Genomic DNA, 21,568 nt, shown 5'->3' with positions numbered 1-21,568 from the left:
AACCTCTCAGAGCAGGAGCAGCTGAGGAGAGCCCTGAAAACTCAACAAGATCCAGTGAGAAAGGAAGAAAATTCAAGACAAGTTTGTCCTGGGCTGGCTGGTCTGTTTGCTACCACAGGCAGGAGGGGATGACTTGATCCTTGAGGGTGGGACAGTGCTGAGGCCAGAGGGAACCAGAGCTGAGGATGGGGGAAATGGGAGCTGGGGATGGGGGAAATGGGGGCTGAGGATGGGGGAAATGGGGGCTGAAGATGGGGGAAACGGGGGCTGAGGATGGGGGAAACGGGGACAGCACACGCTGGGAGCACCAGGAAGACTCCCCCAGCACTGCCATCTCTGAGTATGATCAGACTAAGCCCAGCCTGGAAGTTTGTACTAAAATGTTTACAAGGGTTCAAAACAGGGGTACAAAAAAGGTCAAAGCCACACTCATCTCTCCTCCCAGGGAGCAGGTAGAAGCACTGCCCCCTCCAGATTCCCACCCCAGAATCTCCCCTCCTCAGCTGCCCCAAATGCCTGACACACACACTGTTTAGGCCCAGCCCTCAGGAATCTGGAGATATTCACAGTGCTCTGCTCCAGGTGCCTGGAGGAGCCAATCCAAGGGGAAAACCTTGCTGGAGGTCACAGTACAAACAGGATCAGGGCTCTGGGCTGCTCCCCAGGTGGGGAACGCCCACAAATGGTCCACGAATGCCCAGGGAAGATTTCCACAGCCACGGAAAAGCCATCTGAGGAGCAGCTCCCTGCGTGCCCTGAGCCTCCAGGAGCCAGGGCTGGGCAGGCAGGGATGGGGAAGGACCCAGAGGTGCCAGCCAGGGCTCGGGTCAGGCTGCACCTTCACATGGGGTAGTTGAGAACAACATCCTGCTTGGCCAGTTCCAGCAACATGGGGTCGTCGAAGAACTTGCTGATGCTCACGTCCTCACTCAGGCCCTGGGGGGAAACACAAGGCCAGGGTCAGTCCCCACACAGCCACCCCACCGGGAGCCCACCCAAAAGCCCCCGTGTCCCGCAGCAAGATAAACTTCTGGGCTCCAGAGGAGGCATGAGGTGCTCTTCTGCAGCTTGAAGGCCTCCAACACCCCTCAGGAGGCTGTGAATGTGCAGTTGCTGAGCAAATCTATCACCTCACTGCCCTCCCATGGGGGAACTTGATTCCCTCTGCTCCCTCTGTGGCCCTGGGAGACCCTCCAGCCCCTCAGCCCAGCTCAGAAACCAGTTCCTGCTTTTTCTGCAGGACAAGGGGGCTGGAGGAGGGGCCACTGAGGAGTCAGAGAGGCTGGGGAGGGAGTGGGGCTCAGTGGAGGCCACAGGTTTGTGCTGCAGTCCCAGATGGGACCCCCCAGGCACTGAGAGGCAGCACTGGGGAAGCCCTGGGGCACAGAGGACACTGGAGCGCTCTGGGAACACAGAGGGGACGTGGCACACTCGAGGGACAACACTGCAGCAGGGCCAGGGGAACACTGCAGGGGTTGCTCCCAGACAAACCTTCCTACGCCTGGTCTTGATCATGAACTCCCTGGCCAGGTGAGGGGCCGGCTGCGGCTCCAGCGGCCGGATCACGATGCTCTTGTCCAAGGGGTCCCCAGGCACAATCTGGAACACAGGGCCATGGGATCAGAGTGATGTGGAGCTGGTTCAACCTCCTGGAGACCCCAAACTGCAACAGCAAACATCCCTGGGCCCTGCAGACACCTCCAGCATCCCATCTGTTCTCCAGGCACACACAGACTCACGTCACTGCTGGTGTTCATGCCTGGGGGAAGTCACTAATACGGTGTTGAAAAGCCAAGCCAGGACATGTCCCACCTTCCCCAGGGGCTGGTGTAGCCTAAGACCCCTAAAATAACCAGCCCAGCCCACGTGGGTCTCAGTCAGCACAACCCTCTCCACACACCAGGCGTGTTTGTTCTTTCAGAGCTCAGCCTTGGGCTTTGACAGCTCCACCTTTAGGCTCAGCCTGCAGCTGCTGCTCCCACCTGGCTGTGCCCAAATCACTGTGCACCTCACAGCAGTGGCTCCCACAGCACCTGACTTGCCCCAGCCACAGAAGTGGCCAGAGAACAGTATTTTGTCCCAGACTTTGTTTTCTACAGGTTTAAAACACCTCCTGTGAGAGGCAAAGCTCAGCTGTGGCACCCCATGTCTTAGAGCAGCTCAGTGAATCTGACCCCTGCTCCCCAGGCTGCAGTCTGCATCCAAACATTCCCTCCTCCTGAGGAGGATTCCTCTCCCTGGGCACTCCAGGACCTTGACACTCAGCCAGCAGCAGCATTCGGTGCTCCCTCGTTAGGACAAGGTGTGATGGCACTTGGAACCAAGCCCTGGCAGACGTGGAACAGCTGGGGCACAAAACCTGCCCAAAATCCTCTGAGGAAGTTCTCCAGAGCTCCATGTCCTGCCCTGTGTGAGCTCTGGCACTGACAGCACCTACCTGGCACCTGACCCTACCTGCCCCTCTTCCCTGTCTCCCCAGGGCATGGACTCACCTGCCAGTGGTGGAAGACAGAGAGGGAGAAGGCCTGTCCCTGTGTGTGGGTCCTCAGGTCCGTCTCAAAGCCGAAGGAGTCGATGGCTGGGATGAAGGCTTTGATGGTGTAGAGAGGGGAGCCCGGGATGGGAGCATCCTGTGTCACGTGGCCTCTGCAAACGTGTCAAGAGATCTGTCTTTCCAAGTGTCACACAACCATGGAACGGTCTGGGTGGGAAGGGACCTTAAATCCCATCCCAGAGCCCATCCAGTCCCACCTGCCACGGGCAGGGACACCTTCCACCAGCCCAGGTTGCTCCAAACCCCGTCCAACCTGGCCTTGGACACTTCCAGGGATCCAGGAGCAGCCTCAGCTTCTCTGGGCAACCTGTGCCAGGGCCTGCCCACCCTTCCAGGGAAGAATTCATTCCCAGTATCCCATCTATCCCTGTCCTCTGGCCTGGAAGCCATTCCTCCTTGTCCTGTCTCTCCAGGCCCTTGTCCAAAGTCCCTCCCCAGCTCTCCTGGAGCCCCTTTAGGCCCTGGAAAGGGTTCCAAGGTCTCCCTGGAGCTTCTCTTCTCCAGGTGAACCCCCCCCAGCTCTCCCAGCCTGTTCTTACAGGGAAGTTGCTCTGGCCCTTTGAGCACCTTTGTGGCCTCCTCTGGACCTTCCTGTGCTGGGAGCCCAGAGCTGAGCCCAGTGCTCCTGGTGGGGAGCACATCCCTTGGTGAATCCTCCTCTCTGACCCTCGGGAAGAACCAGGCACAACCCACGGGCCGTGTGTGATCCCGGACATCCCTCCCCACACGGCCAGGATCAGTCAGGAAGCTTCCAGCTGCCACTTCGTGCAGATTTTCCCCTCACTTCACAAGCAGTGCCAGGACTGTGGGAGCCTCCAGCTTCCATAGATCCCACAGCTCTGCAGGCTCCGGGGGGTGGGAGCAGCTCACCTGCGCCGGGCCAGCACCGTGTACACGGCGGACACGCAGTCGGCGGGGGCCTGCACCTCCACGAAGTAATAGGGCTCCATCAGACGAGGGGTGGCCTGTGAGGAGACAGGGACACCACCCACTGAGCCTCCAGCACCACCAGCACAGCTCAAGCAGGACTCAGGGATTGGCCTGAGGTCAAACCCAGCGCCTGGCTGGGGATTGCAGGGCTCCTGCTGCGCAATGGACGCCCAAACCAACATCAGGGACACTTGAAAGGAGCTTTTCTCCTTCTGGCCGTGAGTCACACACTGCCCTCTCCCTCATGCACACCCTTCCCAGCCTGCCAGGCAGGAGGAGGGAGAGGAGAGCAAGCAGATGCACACCAGCTTCCACCCAGGCTGGAACGTGACCGCTCCTCAGACCCTCGGTGTGCAGCCCTTCAAGGGCACTGGAGATGCTCCTGGGTGGGTAAGTCAGTCCAAACCAGCCCCCCCGGGAGAGGAGCCCAGTCCAGCCCAGCCCAGCCCAGCCCAGCCCAGCCAGCCAAGCCTCACCATGAGGAAGGCAGAGTACACAACCCTGCGGGCCGTGGGGATGATCTGCCCCCCGCCCCTGTGCAGGGGCTCCTGCGCAATCACCGCGTCCAGGATCTTGAACTTCACGTTGCGGATCACTGTGAAGGGACAAGTGACACGGGGTGACCTGGGGGGATGTCCTCTGCCAGCACCAACTGCATCTCCACATGCCCAAACGCCCAGGGACACCAGCAGTTCTCCTGCATTTAATTCCAGCAGGGAAAGCGTGACCACGTCATAGCACTGCATATCATAGAATTGTGGAATGGGGTGGGTTGGGAGGGACCTCAAAGCCCATCCAGTGCCACCCCCTGCCGTGGGCAGGGACACCTTCCACTAGCCCAGGCTGCTCCAAACTCCGTCCAACCTGACCTTGGACACCTGAATGCTCAGGGATTAAATTCTTAATCAATCCTGTCATTAGTGCCACTTCCCCACAGGTCCCACTTACATTCATCACAGAGGGGCCCTTCCCTGGTCCCCCACTGGAAGCCCTGCACGATGCTGTCCTTCACTGAGCCCAGAAGGGACTTGTCCACCTACAGACAGACAGAGTTTCAGAAACCAAACCTGCACCAGCAGCAGTAACAGCCAGACCCCAGTTAAAAGCCAGTTCCTGAAAGAGCAGCGACATTCCCCTGTACCCTCAGTGTCCACCCCTCAGCTCAGGACGAGCAGCTTCGGAGCTTGGTACCCAGAGCTGTAAATTAAGGGTCCATATTTTGGTGCCCCTGAAAGGCAGGCCCATTTGCTGCCAAGTTTTAAGACAGTGGCACAAACAGCAACACCTGAAAAATAACAGCTGTGCTGGAGAAAGTGCAGCAGGTCTGAGCTGTGCCAAATAATGAGCACCCCAACTGCAGGAGGTTCTGGGAGGAGTGGGAACCTCCTGGCACCACGGGACAAAGGTCTCACTGAAGCATGACCCCTTTCCCCCTCACCTCTGAGGGCAGTGTGTCATCTACCAGGATGTTTGGGCCAGTGGCATCCGGCCCAAAGGCCCAGATGGAACGGGCAGCCAGCAAATCCCAGTCGTATTTGGTCTGGAAGAATTCACCCAACTTCTTCCTGATAGAAGAACAAGGGAAGAAACTGTAGGAAACAAGTATCTGACTTGCACTCATAATGTCTTTGCAATCCTGTTCCCTTCAGTAATAAAACAGTCTCAGCTTTTTCCATTTCCTGGGGTAGGGATGCTCATGGACAGGCTGCAAGCAACACCAAACCAGGATCCCTGCCTGACACTGTGCACCCTGTAGATCCCAGCATTCCCTTTTTCCCCCAGTTATTTGCATCCAGACAGACTCCTGCCCTCCCTGATCAGTCATACCTGTTCCACGTTATCTGCACCACCTCGTTCTCAATGTCCTCTGCAAGTCCCTTCTCCAGGGGCTCAGCAATCATTGTGATCTTGTTCCTGAGGAGAGGCAGTCACAGTGAGCCCAGAGAGCGATGGCAGTGGAGCTGCTGGGAGGATCTCAGGCACTGGCAGCCCCTCAGGACAGGAGAGACAGTGAGGGGCTGGAGTGTCCAGGGAAGGGAACGGAGCTGGGAAGGGGCTGGAGCAGCAGGAGCAGCTGAGGGAGCTGGGGAGGCTCAGCCTGGAGAAAAGGAGGCTCAGGGGGGACCTTCTGGCTCTGCAACTCCCTGACAGGAGGGGGGAGCCGGGGGGGGTCGGGCTCTGCTCCCAGGGAACAGGGACAGGAGGAGAGGGAACGGCCTCCAGCTGTGCCAGGGGGAGTTTAGATTGGATATTGGGAAAATTTCTTCTTGGAAAAGGTGGTCAGGCATTGGAACAAGCTGCCCAGGGCAGTGGTGGAGTCACCATCCCTGGAAGTGCTCAAAAAATGTGTGGAGGTGGCACTTGAGGACATGGTTTAATGGTGAACATGGTGGTGCTGCCACATTGACCATTGGACTTGATCATCTTGGAGGGCTTTTCCAGCCTTACTGATTCCAGATTCTGGGATTCCACGACTGCCCCCTGCCTCCAGCACAGCTGGGCTGATGAAACCACACGTGCCTGTTGCTGTCACTGTTTCCTTGTAAACACAGACCAAGTGCTCAAGAACCCCCCACACCAGTAACCTGCCCCCAGCTCAGGTCATTCCACGAGTCCAGAAGGTCAAAGCCTCATCTAAGGTTGGGAACAACCTGGTCTGGTGGAAGGTGTCCCTGCCCTTAGCAGGGCTTGGAACTGTATGGTCTGTAAGGTCTCTTCCAACCCAAACCATCCTGTGATTCTGTGAAGATTGGAACCTTTCTGCTCCCAGAAATGAGGCTGCCAACCACGGAGGGAGCATCTCAGAATAAAGGAGGGCAAGAAGAACCAGAAACCACGGGGGAAACACAGGAAAGCCATCTTCAGCAGATCAGGATTTCCCTGGACATTCAAGGATGAAGATGTCCTGTGCTCCCACATCTCCTCCTGGTTCTTAAGCCCACGTTCCCCCTTCCAGTCACGTGCACCTCACAGTGCACTGCTGGAGGAGGAAGGAGGTGAGAGCAGCTGCAAGAGCCCAGGGCATCACCAGGAAGGCACAAACCCAAGATTAAGAATGGGTACAAGAAGACAAAAGCTTTTTGCTCATGAAATCGTGTGGGGAGTTACTGAAGGCAGCACTGGGCTCTTTGGCACCTGCTCCAGGATCCCAGGACAACTCCCAGCCTGGGAAACACCCACAGAACTGCTGAGAAGGTGCGACAGGTAACAGAGGAGGTTGTGGATCTGTATTCCCTGACATTCTGAGAGCTCCCACACAGCACAGGAGCATCCCTGGGATTCCAGTGTGTTCCTGGGCAGTGCAGCTCAGCTGGACACTGCCCACTTGTGTGGACCACAGCCAGAGGGAACAGCCCCCCTGCAAGGGATGGAACCCCCCCCTCTGCCCCCCTCACCCCCAGCCTCTCACTTCTTGTTGGGGGTCTCAGCAAAGCACTTCAGGGAGGACGTTTCCACCACTGTCTCGCAGAATGTCACCACTGGATCGGCCACCTGCAATGACAACAGGCTTGTTTTCAGTCCTGCTTTGTTTGTAAAGAGATTGTTTGAAAGCCCTGAACTCCTACAGGAAAAATCTGGTTCACCTGGCAGTGTTTTGTGCCTGAACCACCCAGGCTGCACAGGCAGCTTCACTAATTCCTTCACTCAAATGAGGCAGGAAGATTTAAACCTGATGCCAGGTGTGAAAAATTCCACTCAATTTATTTATTTGGTGCTAGCCAAGCAATGGCTGAGGCACGGGAAAAGGCTGGAACATGGAAAACCCTTCTCTTAAGACAATTTTTCAGTCTCTCAATCCCACTGGTGTGGCAGTCAGGCTGTAAGAGGCACTTCTGCACCCCAACAGCCCTTTTTATTTTCCTTTTACATGTGACAAAACCCACGGTGTACCTTCAGGTAGGTTCATTTTCCCACCCTTCTGAGACAGGGGAACAAACCCCTGGTTTTCCAGGGTTCCCAGGTGGGAAAAGCCCTGCTCTGATCCCCTCACCTTGATGTCAATCTCGGAATACATCTTCCGTAGGTCGTGCATCACACAGTCCAGGTACAGCTCTCCCGTTCCCAGGATCACGTGCTCCCCAGACTCCTCCACCTGGAAGGGAGGAGAGGGGGTTCAGCTGACAACATTCCTGCTTCACAGCTCCTGCCTCCCAGGGATCAGCTTTAAACACACAGGGTGGGATCAGAGCATCCCAAGGAGAGCTCCTGCAGCCTTTTCCAGCAGGAAGCGCTGCTGGGATCTGCAGAAAGCTGCTTCTCCCTGGCACACCAAGGGGGGTTTTCTGCTGGATTTGTACTTTTCTGCTACTTCCACATAATTTACGAGATCAACTGCCACAGTATGGAAAGACCCACAACAAACACAACAACCCACAGTAAAAAATTAACTACTTTTAAGATCAGCCCAGAGGTTGCCCCCAGCACAGGCTGGAAACAGAGAATCACAGGATAGTCGTGACTGGAAGAGACCCCTGGAGATCATTTAGTCCAACCTTCCCCAGCAGTACCTTCGTTGTAAGGGAAGGGTAACTCTTGTTGACTTTCCTGAGGCCATCCAGCATTTTGGGGAGCTCTGAGGGGTTCACTGGCTCCACAGCTATTTTGATGACAGAGGTGGTGTTGAACTTCAAGGGACGGAAGATCTGAGCCTGGAACCAGAGAGGACAAAGAGCTGAAGGTGCATCACAGACGCCCATGGGGTCGGACACGGCTGCTCCCTGTTCCTCAGTGGCTCCTGTGCCTCAGCATCAGGGCCAACGAGGATTCCTCAGCCTCACCAGGGGAGCTTTTGGGATGCCCCCCACCACCCTGCCTTGCTGGATGGCTGAGCAATGCCAGCCCTGCAGGTACCTCCTCATTGCCCCGGGGCTCCGTCACCGTCGCCGTCTTCACGATGGGCTGGTCCACTCCCTCAATCAGCACCCAGTTGCCAGCAGGAACCCTGTTCACCTCAATGTGATACCTGAAAGGCAGGGCAGCACCACTGCAGCCTCAGGCCTGCCAGTGCCCTCCTCCTCCCTGTCCCTGCAGCTCTCCCAGCCCCTCACCCACCCAGCGAGCCCATTGCCAGAGCTTTCCATACCTCGCCACCGAGATCCAGAGGCGTCCCACGGTGCAGATCTGGGAATCCTCCTCGTCTTCCAGGGTGTAGTTCTCTCCAAGGACCTTCACAGGCTGCCCAGCGTGGATGGTGCCACTGAGCACCCTGCCAAAGGCGTGGAACTGGACCCCATCGTCCGTGCTGTACATCTTTGTCGTGTGACACATCAGGGGACCCTTCCCGAGACAGAGAGAGAGAGAAATGAGCCTCTTCCAAAGCACAGACAAGAGACAGACACAGACCTGGCAGGACTGGACTCTGATGATCCCTGTGGGTCCCTTCCAACTCAGGATATTCTATGATTCCATGATTTGTGTGTAAAAGGGATTAATGGGCTGGAATTGAGGAATATTTCTTTTCATTTGCCAAGTCCTTCATTTCTTCCCACTGCAGGCCCTACATCTCCTTGCCCTGGGTGGAAACCCCTGGAATGACCTTGGTGGACCGTTCTGGAGCTCCCATCCCTCCTCCTGCAGAGCAGCAAAGGGTGGCTGGGACAAAAGCCACGAGGAGAAATGTCACCTGCTGGCCTGCAAACCCGCTCAGGGCACAGCACCTGAGCCCCCCACAGATCACAGCCTCCAGCCCCACAAGGTCACTCCACCCCGGTGATGTGGTGACAGTCACCGATGTGGAGTGTTATGTGGATAATCACAACTCATTAAAATAAGAGATTCGTTTTTCTCTGCAGACATCAGAGCAAAAGTCACAGGCAAATTCCTCCCTCAGCTGCCGGCGTTGGTGGCTCCAGACAACTCCGAGTGACAGCTCAGTGCAAGCTGTTTGAGGAGGAAGGTTTTGCAGGGCTTTCAGAGGAAAGGTGCTGACTAACTAATGCAGGGTTATTTTTATCAGCACAGTTCAGATCAGTTTTCTCAGTTTGGGAAGAGAATCAAACTTCAAGGAAAAGGGACAAAAAGGCAACAAAAGGACACGAAACCACCCTGCAGCTCTCCCACGTGCTCTGGAGTCCTGACCTAGTCCTGTTCTTCTCTGAACACTGTCAAACAATTCCCTCTCTCCAGGGCTGCCCTGGCAGGCAGCTGAAGCTCCTCGGAGTGAAGAGATTTGTGCCAGTGTCGGATGAGAGGTTTCAAGAGCGCTGTGAGTGAAATCTGTGTAGATGGCTGGCTGGGAGGCAGCTGCCCTGTGAGGGCAGGGCCTGTTTGCCTCGGGTGTGGACACTGAAAACAAACACAGGTTTCCTTACGTCGGGGTCGCACTCGCTCATGGCCTCCCCCAGGTCCGAGTCCACGCCGCCCGTGTAGGTGTGCTCGATCTTGGTCTTGGCCCCCACCTTGGGGGAGGGGATGTGCTGCACACACATGTCCACAAAGCCTGCAAAGGGACACTGGGTGAGCACAGGATTAGCCACAGTGGAGAGGAGAAACGGGCCCCACAAGCACGAGGCAAGGCCTTTGTGACACAGCAAGCGGGGAGGGGGGAGCAGCGTCCCGTGGGTTTAACGGTTTGGATTCGGAAAGCTCAGCAGGGTCTGTGCAAGTGAGCACCCAGTGGGCAAAACACAGCCCTTAACTGTTGGTGGGAGGTATTGGGGGGTACAGGGAAGATTGTGGAGGGGAAGACAAACAGCTTTTAGACCTGTGAACTCCCCAAAGAACTTCTTGCACACCAGGCGCAGGAGGGGCCGGATGTTCAGCTTCAGCTCCTCTTTGGTCAGGTGGATGCCGAGCTCATCCAGGGTCCTGGGCAGGGTCGTGTCCACGTCCCCCACCACCTGCAAGACAAGGAGCCCCACTCTTACTTCAGTGGGGGGGTCCAAGCCAGTGACTCCCAGGTGCAGGTTCACACACCACCCTCGGGGCTCTGGACCTGCACTGGTTTAGAGCTCACACGAGAGCCAGACAGGTCAAATCACAGGATCATGGAATCAGTAAGTTGGAAAAGCTCTCTACAACCACTAGACCAAGTCTATAACTAACCCATGCGCCCAACCAGGGATGGTGACTCCACCATTGCCTTGGGCAGCCCATGCCAATGCCTGACCACCCTTTTGGTGAAGGAATTTTCCTCAACCTCCAACCTGCCCCTCCCCTGGCACAGATGGAGGCCGTTCCCTCTCCTCCTGTCTCTTGTTCCCTGGGAGCAGAGCCCAACCCCTCCCCAGCTTTCCCCTCCTGTCAGGGAGTTGCAGAGCCAGAAGGTCCCCCTGAGCCTCCTTTTCTCCAGGTTGAGCCCCCCCAGCTCCCTCAGCTGCTCCTCATCAGACTTGTGCTCCAAGACTTTGCTCCAAGTCCAAGCACTACCACTTGGCTGCTACCAGGGCATACCAGGAACACTAAGGGCAGTTCTATTTACTGAAAATAGGAGGCTGCATTTGCAAGGAACAGTTGTTATGGAGTGTGTCACTGCTGCTCTGCAGCCCTTGTGAAGACCACGCTGCAGAACGAGACAGAAGAGTCCCACAGGCACCAGACTCATCACCCAGTGCCCAGGCCATGACTGCTCCTGGCTGGAGGAAGAGAGAAAAGACAGGAGAAAGAACCAGCACCTACCTGAGCCAGGATCTTGTACAGGGGCTCCAGAATGAACTCCACAAAGCTGCGCTGGGAGCTGCTCGTCGGGGCCTTCTTGGTGAACTTGCGGCTGTGGGAGATCAGAGGAGAGACATGAGGAGCAAGAACTGCAGCCTGGAACCACCCCTGCACGGCCTCTGCTCCTGCCAGCTTATCCTCTTCTCCCTCCTGAGCTCCAGCAGGTTGTCAGGGCCAGGCTTATTCCAAACAAAGGCCAGAGGAGCCTCTCTGCTCTTCCCCAGCACGGGAATTCACACCCAGGCAGGAGGCCTGACCCAACCCTTCCAGATACTACTCCATCCCAGAATCATAGGATTGAGTTGGAATGAGCTTGGGTGGTCATCTAGTCCACATTTTACAGGGAAAGGAGGGGAAATACTCAGGAAAAAAGCAACAGACATTCTAACAGGGTTCTTACGTCTTGGGGTTGAAGTAGATGTCGCCCCAAAGCCGCTTCGCAAACTCCTGGTAATTGATGTCTCCTGAAGGGAAAAAGCAAATGGCAGAATCAGATGTCACTGTATTTCTCTCAGCTTGGAAATCTTTACTTTTTGGCTTTTAAAACAGCCCTGAGGATTCGATTTAATGAACTGATGCTGGTGAGTGAGCGCCAGGTCCCAGCTCTGAGCGAGAGATTAAGCCCTGACCTGGGGAGACCAGGCCGAGGTGAGGAGAAACAGCCCACCGAGGATGTCCCCAGCAGCCCAGGGACACTGAGGTTCACAGACTGGAACCCTCCAGCTCTCTCAGCTACCCAAGAGGTCAGAGCTGAGCAGCCCTGGCTGGCAGACACAGCGCTGCAGGAGCCCAGCCACATCTGCTGCGCTTCCGAACGGGAACGCTGTGACTGACACCGCAGTGCCGAGGTGCTGGGCTGCCCTCCACCCCTCAGGCTCAGCACCAGCATTTTCTGCCCTGCTGAGCATCTCCAGGTTCCTCTCTCTTTCTCAGCCAAACACCCAGTGCTGAGGGAACAGAGCAGTGCTGGCTGTCACAGTGAATTTACAAATAACAGGACAGGGTGAAAACCTACAGCAGTTTCCAAACAAGCTTTGGCCGCGGGCAGATGTGTGAGCACAAGGAATTTTATGGTGGCTGTTGTTTGGACACTTAAACCGCTCTAACTCCTGCCAGTTGACGTGTGGTGGCTGCACACACAGTCCCTGATGACCAGAATCCAACATTCCCCACTCCAAGTACCCCACCAGCTCCTCCTTACCCCACATGGGTGGCATCTCCTGCCGACTGTGCCCTCCTCAGCCCCCCAAAGACGGGCTCTCATCCCAGCAGGCTCTGAATTAAGGCTGTGACACCCAGGGAGCTCATTTACTGCTCCAAACAGTCCTGACACACCAGTCCCTGACATCTAACCGCTTCATCCTCCCTCAGGCCAACTTCTTTGCAGGAGCTGGGCCAGCTGCTTTACAACCTCCTTCTTCCCCTGCTCACGGCTCCTACAGATCCCTGAATTCCCCAGTGGGAGACTTCAAAAACCTGGGCTGTGCAGCTGCTCCTGCCAGCGCAGAGCCCGCTGCTCCACACAGCAGATTGCCCTGAGTGGGCACCTGGGGAGCAGGAAATTACATCCAAGCCAGAAAAAGACACTTTCTTAAAAAAGAATGAGGGCAAGAGTGCAAAACCTTGTGGGCCAAGCTTGTGCCCAGCTGCAGCCGAGCCTCAGACTCCAGAGAGTTTTGGGAAAAGGCAGGAAGAGCTTAACTGCTTCTCTCCTGAGCTGCTGATCAGGAGGCAAAGCACGACTCACACACCTGCCTTCAACTGCCAGAGCAGGGCTTGTTATTCCTGCTTTGGGTACATATAAAATCTTGGCTTCTTGCTCCAGAAACATTTATCAGGAGATAAAACCCAGCTAAAACTGTATTTCTGCTTTCTGCCCTCCAAGGCTCAGCTCTGCAGTTCCTCCCCCCCACAAAACTCCCAGCAATTCCCGAACACAAGCATTGGCCATCTCCGTGCTGGGAGAGCTGCAGGGCTCAGAAAACCTCAACAACAACAACAAAAAAAAAAGGTTGGGGAAGGAGACATTGAAGTGCACCAGGTTTCTGGATAATCCTCACCATATGTGTCTGCATAAATCTTTGCAAAAGACCCCAGCGTGAAGCAGATGCTGTACTGGGAGCTGGAGAAACACACGTTGCCCAGGAGGGGAGACAGCACCAGGTTCTCGTCGGTGGAATACATGCTGAGAGGAGGAAAACAAACCCAAATCAATGTTAGGAACCAAAGGAGAGGCTCCAAGCCACCTCCCACACCCAACAGCAGTATGTGACAGGCAGGGATCCTGCACTGCCAAGCAGCATCTTTAAACTGCAGCTCGGAATTTCAGGGTCAGGAACATTTTCTGCCTATAAACTTCAAAGCATTAATGTGCAAAGATTTAAAGATGCTGGAACTAAAAAGTTACCAGCACAAGTGCTTTGGATTTTTTCGTCTGGGGGAGGTTTTCTTTTCCCTAAAAAAAGCATCCAAGTTGGTCAACCAAGTATGGGAAAAGATAATACAAGGACAGAACTTAATCCAAACAGTTTTAATGAGCTCACAGGCAAGCTAGGATGAATTACCCTCCTCCCAGCTGCCTGATGCCAGCACACACTGAACAGGGATATGCCAGGGTGCCTGTGTGCAAATCCACACACACTTGAAAGGCAGAAGGTTGTTAAAAAGATTCCCTGGATGCAGAACACATGGAAATGATGCCTGGCTACCAAGATGTCCCTCCCTTCCCTGAGCAGGGCTGGCAAGGAGATCTGACCATATCAGTATCACATCTTTGTTTAGGGGTTGCAACAGCAAGTCCCTTCTGGATTTTTAGCAAATATTTAGGAGCTTTGAGACATCTCGACCTCCAGTTTGGGACACAATCTGGATAATTTCAGTGTATTTGAGATATTTGGGAGCACAGAAGCTCACTGCTCTGCCCCTACTTCTTAATGGAAGACAAATAAAATGGGGGGGGGGGGAAATGAAATCCCATGAAGCTTGTCAGGAAGAGCCAATCCTGCCTAATTGAACATATTGGCTGAAATAAATTAAATTTCCAATGGTTTTTCCTGCCCCATTTTCTCTGATTCAACCTATCAAGAGACAAACACTTTTTTCAGGCACACACAGAGAGAAGCACCTGCAGTGGGACAGGGACACAACCCCTCTCACCTGATGAGACCATTCACTTCATCTACAATGTGTCTGAGTTTGTAGTAAGCATCTGTTGGGGGCAGTTTGAGCTCCAGGATGAGCCGGTCGATCTTGTTGATGCACACGGTCACTGCCAACCTCTCCTGCACCGCGTGCTTGATCAGCCTCTCCGTGTTCAGCATCACCTGCAGGGAACAACCAGCTCAGAGCCCCAGGAAAGCCTCCATGAAATGCTATCTGGGGCGTGAGGGGCAGCCAGTGACCCTTGCACTGCTGCCAGGCTGCAGAAAAGCCCAGGCTCAGCCACCAGCGATCAGCTAATCCTCCAGAAACTCGGAGATAGGTGCTGACCCAACTGGATTCCTTGAATCCAAGCCTGTGGACATCTCTGGTATAAATAACCTGCTCAGTTTTAGGTATCGTGGGGATGGAGATGCAGGCAAGTTGAATAATCAGCCTACAGGCCACACGAATCACATCAGCCTGGACACAGGAGCCGGAGGCGTCACTGCCTGTTTGGATGGAAAACTCACTTCCCAACCCGTCCTCCAAAAACCCTTCACCCCAGCCAGCTGAGCCCATCCCAGGCCTTTGTGCTAAGGCAGGAGCAGGGGAGGGCTGAGGATCACCCCTGGGAGAGGCTGGCACTCACCCCTAGGAGAGGCTGGCACTCACCCCCTCAGCTGCATCGATGAAGAGCACGACGCCGTCCGAGATGCGAAGGCCGGCGGTGACCTCGTCAGAAAAATTGACGTGACCTTCAAAAGCACAGAGAGGTGGTGAGTGGGGGCAGAGAAAGCCCTGATGGAGCAGCACAGAGAGTGGGAAGCTCTGCAGATTCCTGGTACCCAGTGAGGCAGAAGAGAGATGGGTTCCCCCCTAGACAGGGACGCGGGAGCGGCCACCAGAGCTCCCTGTGGGGATTCAACTTCAGCTTTAATGCTTTTTTTTTTTTTTGGAGAATATACACAACAACTTGTTTAACAGGCACTTTTCCTCACATTTGTTACTGTTTTTCTCACAGCCCCTTGCAAGTACTTTGGGAAAAGGAGGAAGATTTCTCCTCAGCAAAGACAACAGATGCCTCTCCCTGCAGCCTCCTCCCCCTGCTCTAGCCTCCCTCAGCCTGAGCTGTAGCTCAGCAGATGTGTCCCAAGACCCTCTTTCCTAAAGTTTCCTAAAACAAGTTGATCTGTGATCCTGTTCCCTCCACAGGAGCCTGTCAGAGGCTCAAGGGAATTTGCTGAGTCTCGCTGTGGGGCAACAGCGTTTGAGCAAAGAGCAATCCCACTGCGACACCTGGAAAAGCCAATTCTACCTGTGCTGTTTGTATTCTGGGGTGAAAAACCCTTTCAGCCTCATCAGCCCTCAATCAGGCCAGCTAATCACAAACACAGGCCTGACTGATTCCTGCCCACAGCAGGGGGTTGCAACGAGATGGTCTTTAAGGTCTCTTAACCCCAAACAAAGCTGTGACTGTGGGACTAAGGGCCAGCTGCAGTTGTTAATGCTGGGAGTGACTTCAGAGGAATGAACTCAGCTAAAGGCTCAGGACCAGGCTGGAATCAGCTACCAAAAAAAAAATACAAAAGAAAGCCAAGTGGTTCCCAAAGCAGGATTTTCAGGATTGCACAATCACCTGGAGTGTCAATGATGTTGAAGAGGAAAGACTTCCCTTTGGTGTCCGGCAGAACAATCGTCACTGGGGTGCTCTTGATCCCCACCCCCCTCTGAGACACAGGAAAGCAGGATTAGCAGGTCAAAGCAAAAGTAAACACAGTGATCACCATGTACAGAGGTAGAAGATGACCAAGCAAAAAAAATCAGAGAGATGGAAAGAAGCAAACAACCACCCAGGACATGCTGCTACTCCCAGGGAAGGAATGACAATGTCAGGTCACTGCAGTGCCCAGCCCAGCTGCCCCAGTTGTACTGGTTCATACTGGTGAGCCCCCACTGCACCTGACTCCAGCTGAGGAGGCACAATGTGCAGCATCAGACACAGAATGTGCATGTCTGTCTGTGCTTTCACCCTCTGCTGCTGCCAAGTTACACCTCAAAGACAGAGGTGTAACACGGACTCACACAGAGTATAAAGCAGAGTTTTAAGATGAAGAGAAAAAAAAATGCTTCATAGGAGTGTTCTGGTCATGACACAAAACAAACCTCCCACTCGTGTCCAACCACGTGGAGCCAGCTAAGGAAGAGGGGGAGAAATGTATTTGTTTTGAAACGGCTTTTCTCCTCATCCACAACTGCTGCAAAAACCTCTTCCCCCTCTTTCTCTCAAAGCAAGTAAGTTACCCACATGCTGGGGTGACTCTGCTGTAGGTTTAGCATTACACAGCTCAAAAATCATCCGTGGAGAGGAGGGTTGTGGGAAATGGAAGAAAGCTGGACCAGGCAGCCTACTGAGGCAAACAAGAGGAGCAGATAAAGGAAATCACCAAAAGGTGGAAAGCACAAAAAGGCCAAGAAAACTGCCTACTGTAACTGAGTAAAGCATGAGACAACTGGATAAAATCACTGCAAGACAACTCACCTCCTGCTCTGTGAACAATATATCAGTGTAGCAGAGCTGCAAAGGCAAAACAAGAGTCAGGACACCCCATTTTGGTCTCAAATCTGAAGCAGGACACAGGGGATGCAAAAGCCTCCCTTAGGGTGTAAAAGCCCCCCCATCCACGTTCCCAGGGCAGGGCAGAGACAGGGCAGGGGCTCACTCACGTCCTGGTCGTAGCGCTTCCGGATCTCCGGGTGCGTCTGCTCTATCAGGCAGTCGACAAAACACGTCTGGGAAAGGGCAGGGAAAGGAGGTGACTCCACTCAGGCAGGGGCAAACACAACCCCAGCCCTCCTGCAGCAGCACAGAGAACCCTGGGCACGTTATTGTAAAACCTACAGATCCAACCCACGAGAAAACCCACAAATTTCACACGGGCCTGGAGGGACGGGACAAGGGGGAGTGGCTTTAAGCTGAAGAAGGGTTGGGTTGGATGGGATATCAGGAAGGAATCCTTCCCTGGGAGGGTGGGGAGGGGCTGGAATGGATTTCCCAGAGAAGCTGTGGCTGTCCCTGGATCCCTGGGAGTGTCCAAGGCCAGGTTGGACAGGGCTTGGAGCACCCTGGGCTGGTGGAAGGTGTCCCTGCCCATGGCAGGGGGTGGCACTGGGTGGACTTTGGGGTCCTTCCCATCCAAACCATTCCCAGACCCTATAAGGGAATCAGCCAGAGGAGCAGAAGGTGGTGCTATGGAGAGATGGCAAAGCAAGGAACAGAGAGGTCACCATCACCATCAGCACACTCTGGACATTCCCACTACCTTGCCGTGGTGCAGGTGCCCACACAGCGTCACGTTCCGGATCAGCTCCGAGTTGTCCATGAGATCTGCCAGGAAACTGGGGGGGAACAAAACACAAAAGACTGTTGGAGGCTCCTGCCGTGGCTAAGAATAAAGCAGGTGCCGCCTCAGCCACGCTTCCCATCCAAGGTGCCCCCTGAATCCTCGCCAAACTTCCACCCTGCCGGTGCCCTGCAGGGGAAGAATCCCACTTCCCAGATGGGGAGGACAGGAGAGTTGGAGTCCCAGACAGATGGCAGTGGGTGGGAGGATACGGAGCCGGCAAAGCTGCCAGCGATGGAATATTATTGAATATTTTTCTTCCCTTCCAGTCAGTGCTGGAGCAAAAGTCACATCCATGCACTCGGATGATGAAGCACTTCCACTCAAACCGTGGCAGGCAGTCAAGTAAATCACCGTGCTGGATAACAAGCACCCCACAGAGCTTTGGAAGCAGCCAGGGGGGTCCACAGACCATTAATTCTGATTTTCGGGTCTCAAAACAGCGACGTTCCAGGGACTCAAGGAAACAGCAACGGAATTTAAGTCATTTTGGAACCTGCAACCGAGCTGGGTAATGATGGGCCAAGTCACTTCTGCAGGGATCCTGGCCAAAAGATAATTGAGAACCTAAATTGCCACCCCTACAAAATAATGGGAGGCCATAAAACACGCAGCCACTGCCACAGGCCTGCAGAGAGTTAAGTGCTGTCAAATCATCCCCTTCTTAAACAGATTAAGTTTTCACTGATGCAGTAGACTTCTTAATGTACAACATTTCGATTAAGAGCTAAAAAATACCGAAATCAATACTAACCCTGATTAAAAGCTTGCTAATTGGTCAGAAAACAAGGCTGAATGGGAAATCGATGCCCAGCTCGCAGGTCTCTGGCAACGTCCCACAAGGAATTTCTCTGGGCCCTAATCCCAACCATTTATATCAACAAACAGGACCAAAAGGAATTAATTACAAATGGGATGAACACAGCACACAGGGAGCAGGGAATCAGTGGATAAGGACTGAGCCAAAGGAACTGCTGAGGAAAACCAGCCCCAGCAGCTCTGGGGCTCTGCTCTGGTTCTGCTGAACCCCACTGGGCAGCGAAAACAGCAGGGATGGACCCTCCCAAAACAGCCCTGGGAATCCCTGAGGGAGCACCAGCTCCAGGAACACCCTGTTCCCTCTGGAAATCAGGAGGCTGCTGGATGCCAGGCAGAGGGACTGCTCACACCGGGGCTGGTTCCGGGATCCACACCGTCAAAAACCGGGGAAAGCTCTGACTGGCCATGAGGTGGCACATGGAGAGATGAGCCCAAGGACACTCCCACAGCTCCATCTGCTCATCCCAAACAGGGACAGCACACACACACACACACACACACACAGAGCACAGCAGGGACACAGACCCTCCGCCCACCACAGCCTGAAAAACGCTGATGCCAAGATCAGATTTTTAATAGGAGTTATATATTTATATATATAATTATGGCTTTTGTTCCACAGCAAACTTGTGTGAGATGTTATCTTTAAGTTAGTTTGAATTATTTTTCTTTCCAGAGGTTTCCTCCCAGTCCTGGTGTCCCAGGAGCTGCTCTGGGGGACAACCAGCAGGCCCCACCAGGCCCACGGTCCTGCTGACCTGCACAGAGCTCTGCAGCATAAAAATTCCCAGTGGGAGCTCCTCCAGGATAGATGGGATCTGATTTGAGACTGGGATCAACCCCAAATGTCCCAATATGATGTGTGCCCCATGAATATTTACCAGGTTGCCCAGAGGAGCTGTGGCTGCCCCTGCATCCCTGGAAGTGTCCAAGGCCAGGTTGGACGGGGCTGGTGGAAGGTGTCCCTGCCATGGCAGGGGTGGCACTGGATGGGCTTTAAGGTCCCTTCCATGCCAAACCGTTCCATAAGTATTTCCTGAGCTACACGAAGCTCTGGTTATGAAACCTCATCTCAACCCTCGAGATGAGATTCCCATTCTGTGTCCAAGCCCTGCAGTCTGGGAAATGGTCATTCCTGCACTTCCTTCCTCTGGTTTTTGGTTCAGAACCTGGGCAGCAGCTGCTCTCAGTTCTGTGCTGGGGCCAGCCAGAGCCCCCCCAAAAATCTGCTACCCCTCCCAGCCTCCCCCAGGGCTCCCCCAGGGCAGGGGGGACCAGCAGAGGTGACAGTTTGAGCTGACTCCCCCCCCAGCACTCACTCCATCTCATAGACAGTGACTGGCAGCGTCTGCTCCATCAGGGAGAACTTCTTGGTCTTCACAGGTTTAATGATGGGCTCTGAAACAAAGGAAAGCACAACAAGCTGCACCCAGAGCCCCCAGACCAGGAACAACCCCCAGGAATGGGGAGTTTTGCCACCAACCCCTCAGTTTTCCAGCTGACAGGTTCTCTTTATCAGAGCAGCTGATAAAGAAATACCCAACAGGAATATTCTAGAGGGATGCAGAGGGATCAGAGGAGATGACTTAAATATATTAAACTTCTCCTTAAACACCTTCCAAGTCCTTGCTGATCCCTGCTTTTCTGTTTGGGGATTTGGAACGACCCCGAGCGCCCAAACCCGCCCACACCCCCAGACAAACAAAGTGTGTGTGCGTTCCTGGGGCACTTCCCTCCCTCCCCCTCACCTGTGAGGGGCTGTGTGTCCTCCTCCTGCACGATGGTCTCCACCTCTGGCCCGTACACCTCCTCAGCAGTGGGGTAGTACTTCTTGTCCTCGTGCAGCACCACCTCCATGCCGGGGTGCTCCTCGTCGTGCTCGCCCAGCTCGTCGTCGTCATCGTCGTCCTCCAGCTGCCAACGGGGCCCTCCCTCAGCTCAGCCCCAGCCAGGCACCCCCAGCCCCCCACGGGGGTGCCCCCGGGAGCAGCTCCTGGGAGAGCAGCACGGCCCTTCCTCAGGGAAATGAATGGCCTTGCAGGGACTCCTCACACACAGCGCAGCCCACCCCCACCCCACACAGACCCACGGGAGATGGGAATTACCCCCTCATTCCACCCCCTGTGGCTCAGCCCCTTTGCTCCCCCCACCCTCCTCCTGCCCCCCTGGCGGCCCTGGGGTCTCTCTCTGCCTCCTCCCGGGGGGATCTGGCTCCTGCTGCAGCCTCAGCTCCCGAGCAGACCCCGAGAGGGACAGGGAACCCGGGCCGGCCCCGGGAGTCGCTGCCATCCCCCCCTCACCTCATCCAGATCCTTGGCCTCCCGGCCCAGCTCGTCATCGTCATCGTCCGAGTCCAGCTCGGGCCCGATGTAGTTCCCGAACTCGTCGTACAGGTCGGTGTCCATGCTGGGGGCGAGGGGGCCGTGACCGAGTGCCCACCCCGGCAGGGCCCCCCCCGCAGGGGCTGCCCCTGACCCCGCTCCGGCCCGCTCCCGTACCCCCCGAGCCCCCCGCTCCGGGCCTTCCCGTCTCTCTCCCTCACCCTCCCCCTTCCCGTTCCTGCTCCTTTGCCGTTCCTTTCCCTCTCTCTCTCCCCTCACCTGTCCTGGTCCCGCTCTCGCCGGCGCCGCCGCTACCGAAGGCCCCCCGGGCTGCCCCCGCCGCCTGTCCCGACTGAGCCTCCCGCGCCCTCCGGCAGCGCCGCGCCCGCGGGGGAAGCGCCGGGGTCGGGCCCGGTTCGGTTCGGTTCGGTCTCGGTCCCGGCGGGTCCGGGAGCCGCGGGCCGGGCGGGGCCGCGCGGGGCGGCGGGGCCGGGTCTGTCAGGCGCGGCTGGGGCAGCCTCGGCGGGACCTCGGGTGGTTCCGTCGCTGTGGAGGCGGGAGCGGGACCGCGGCGGGGTTGGGACTGTCGCGATAGAGCGGCCCTGGGGCTCGCCACCCAGCGGGGCTGTCGCGATAGAGTGGCCCTGGGGCCATGGGGGCTCGGCATCCAGCGGAGCTGTCGTGATAGAGCGGCCCTGGGGACAGGGGACTTTGGCACCTAGCTGGGCTGTCACGACAGTGAGGGG

The 21,568-nt window shown here is 55.5% G+C and overlaps 1 protein-coding gene across 1 annotated transcript; it reads right to left on the bottom strand.

Moving 5' to 3' along the window:
* Nucleotides 1-531: 531 nt before the first annotated feature.
* On the bottom strand, nt 532-21,223 carry EFTUD2 (elongation factor Tu GTP binding domain containing 2). The gene is made up of 28 exons (XM_050327548.1): nt 21,102-21,223; nt 20,802-20,907; nt 20,250-20,415; nt 19,821-19,899; nt 17,602-17,677; nt 17,006-17,071; nt 16,821-16,856; nt 15,918-16,008; nt 14,954-15,036; nt 14,297-14,463; nt 13,201-13,325; nt 11,541-11,604; nt 11,102-11,192; nt 10,188-10,323; nt 9,796-9,923; nt 8,568-8,761; nt 8,336-8,447; nt 7,993-8,133; nt 7,476-7,577; nt 6,894-6,976; nt 5,312-5,398; nt 4,923-5,049; nt 4,433-4,520; nt 3,961-4,079; nt 3,425-3,519; nt 2,493-2,646; nt 1,492-1,599; nt 532-936 (listed from the first exon to the last, which is right to left on the bottom strand). Exons 2-28 carry the CDS (start codon nt 20,904-20,906, stop codon nt 841-843), a joined length of 2,919 nt encoding a protein of 972 aa, XP_050183505.1. The 5' UTR covers nt 20,907; nt 21,102-21,223; the 3' UTR covers nt 532-840.
* Nucleotides 21,224-21,568: the final 345 nt, after the last annotated feature.

Source organism: Myiozetetes cayanensis, unplaced genomic scaffold (genome assembly GCF_022539395.1).
Source record: "Myiozetetes cayanensis isolate MyiCay16 unplaced genomic scaffold, myiCay2020 scf34, whole genome shotgun sequence".
Classification (NCBI taxonomy): Eukaryota; Metazoa; Chordata; class Aves; order Passeriformes; family Tyrannidae; genus Myiozetetes; species Myiozetetes cayanensis.
Note: the sequence above shows the minus strand (reverse complement) of the source record. Positions and strands in the feature narration are given on the sequence as shown.

What these genes read in the sequence shown, in the direction of transcription:
- EFTUD2 (XM_050327548.1), bottom strand. Translation starts at nt 20,906, where the DNA reads ATGGACACCGACCTGTACGACGAGTTCGGGAACTACATCGGGCCCGAG. An exon ending in GTCACTGTCTATGAGATGGA is followed by an intron (nt 17,678 to 19,820) that starts GTGAGTGCTGGG and finishes GTTCCCCCCCAG; the next exon opens with TTTCCTGGCAGATCTCATGG. An exon ending in ACCCTTCCCTTACAACGAAG is followed by an intron (nt 7,578 to 7,992) that starts GTACTGCTGGGG and finishes CCTCCCTTCCAG; the next exon opens with GTGGAGGAGTCTGGGGAGCA.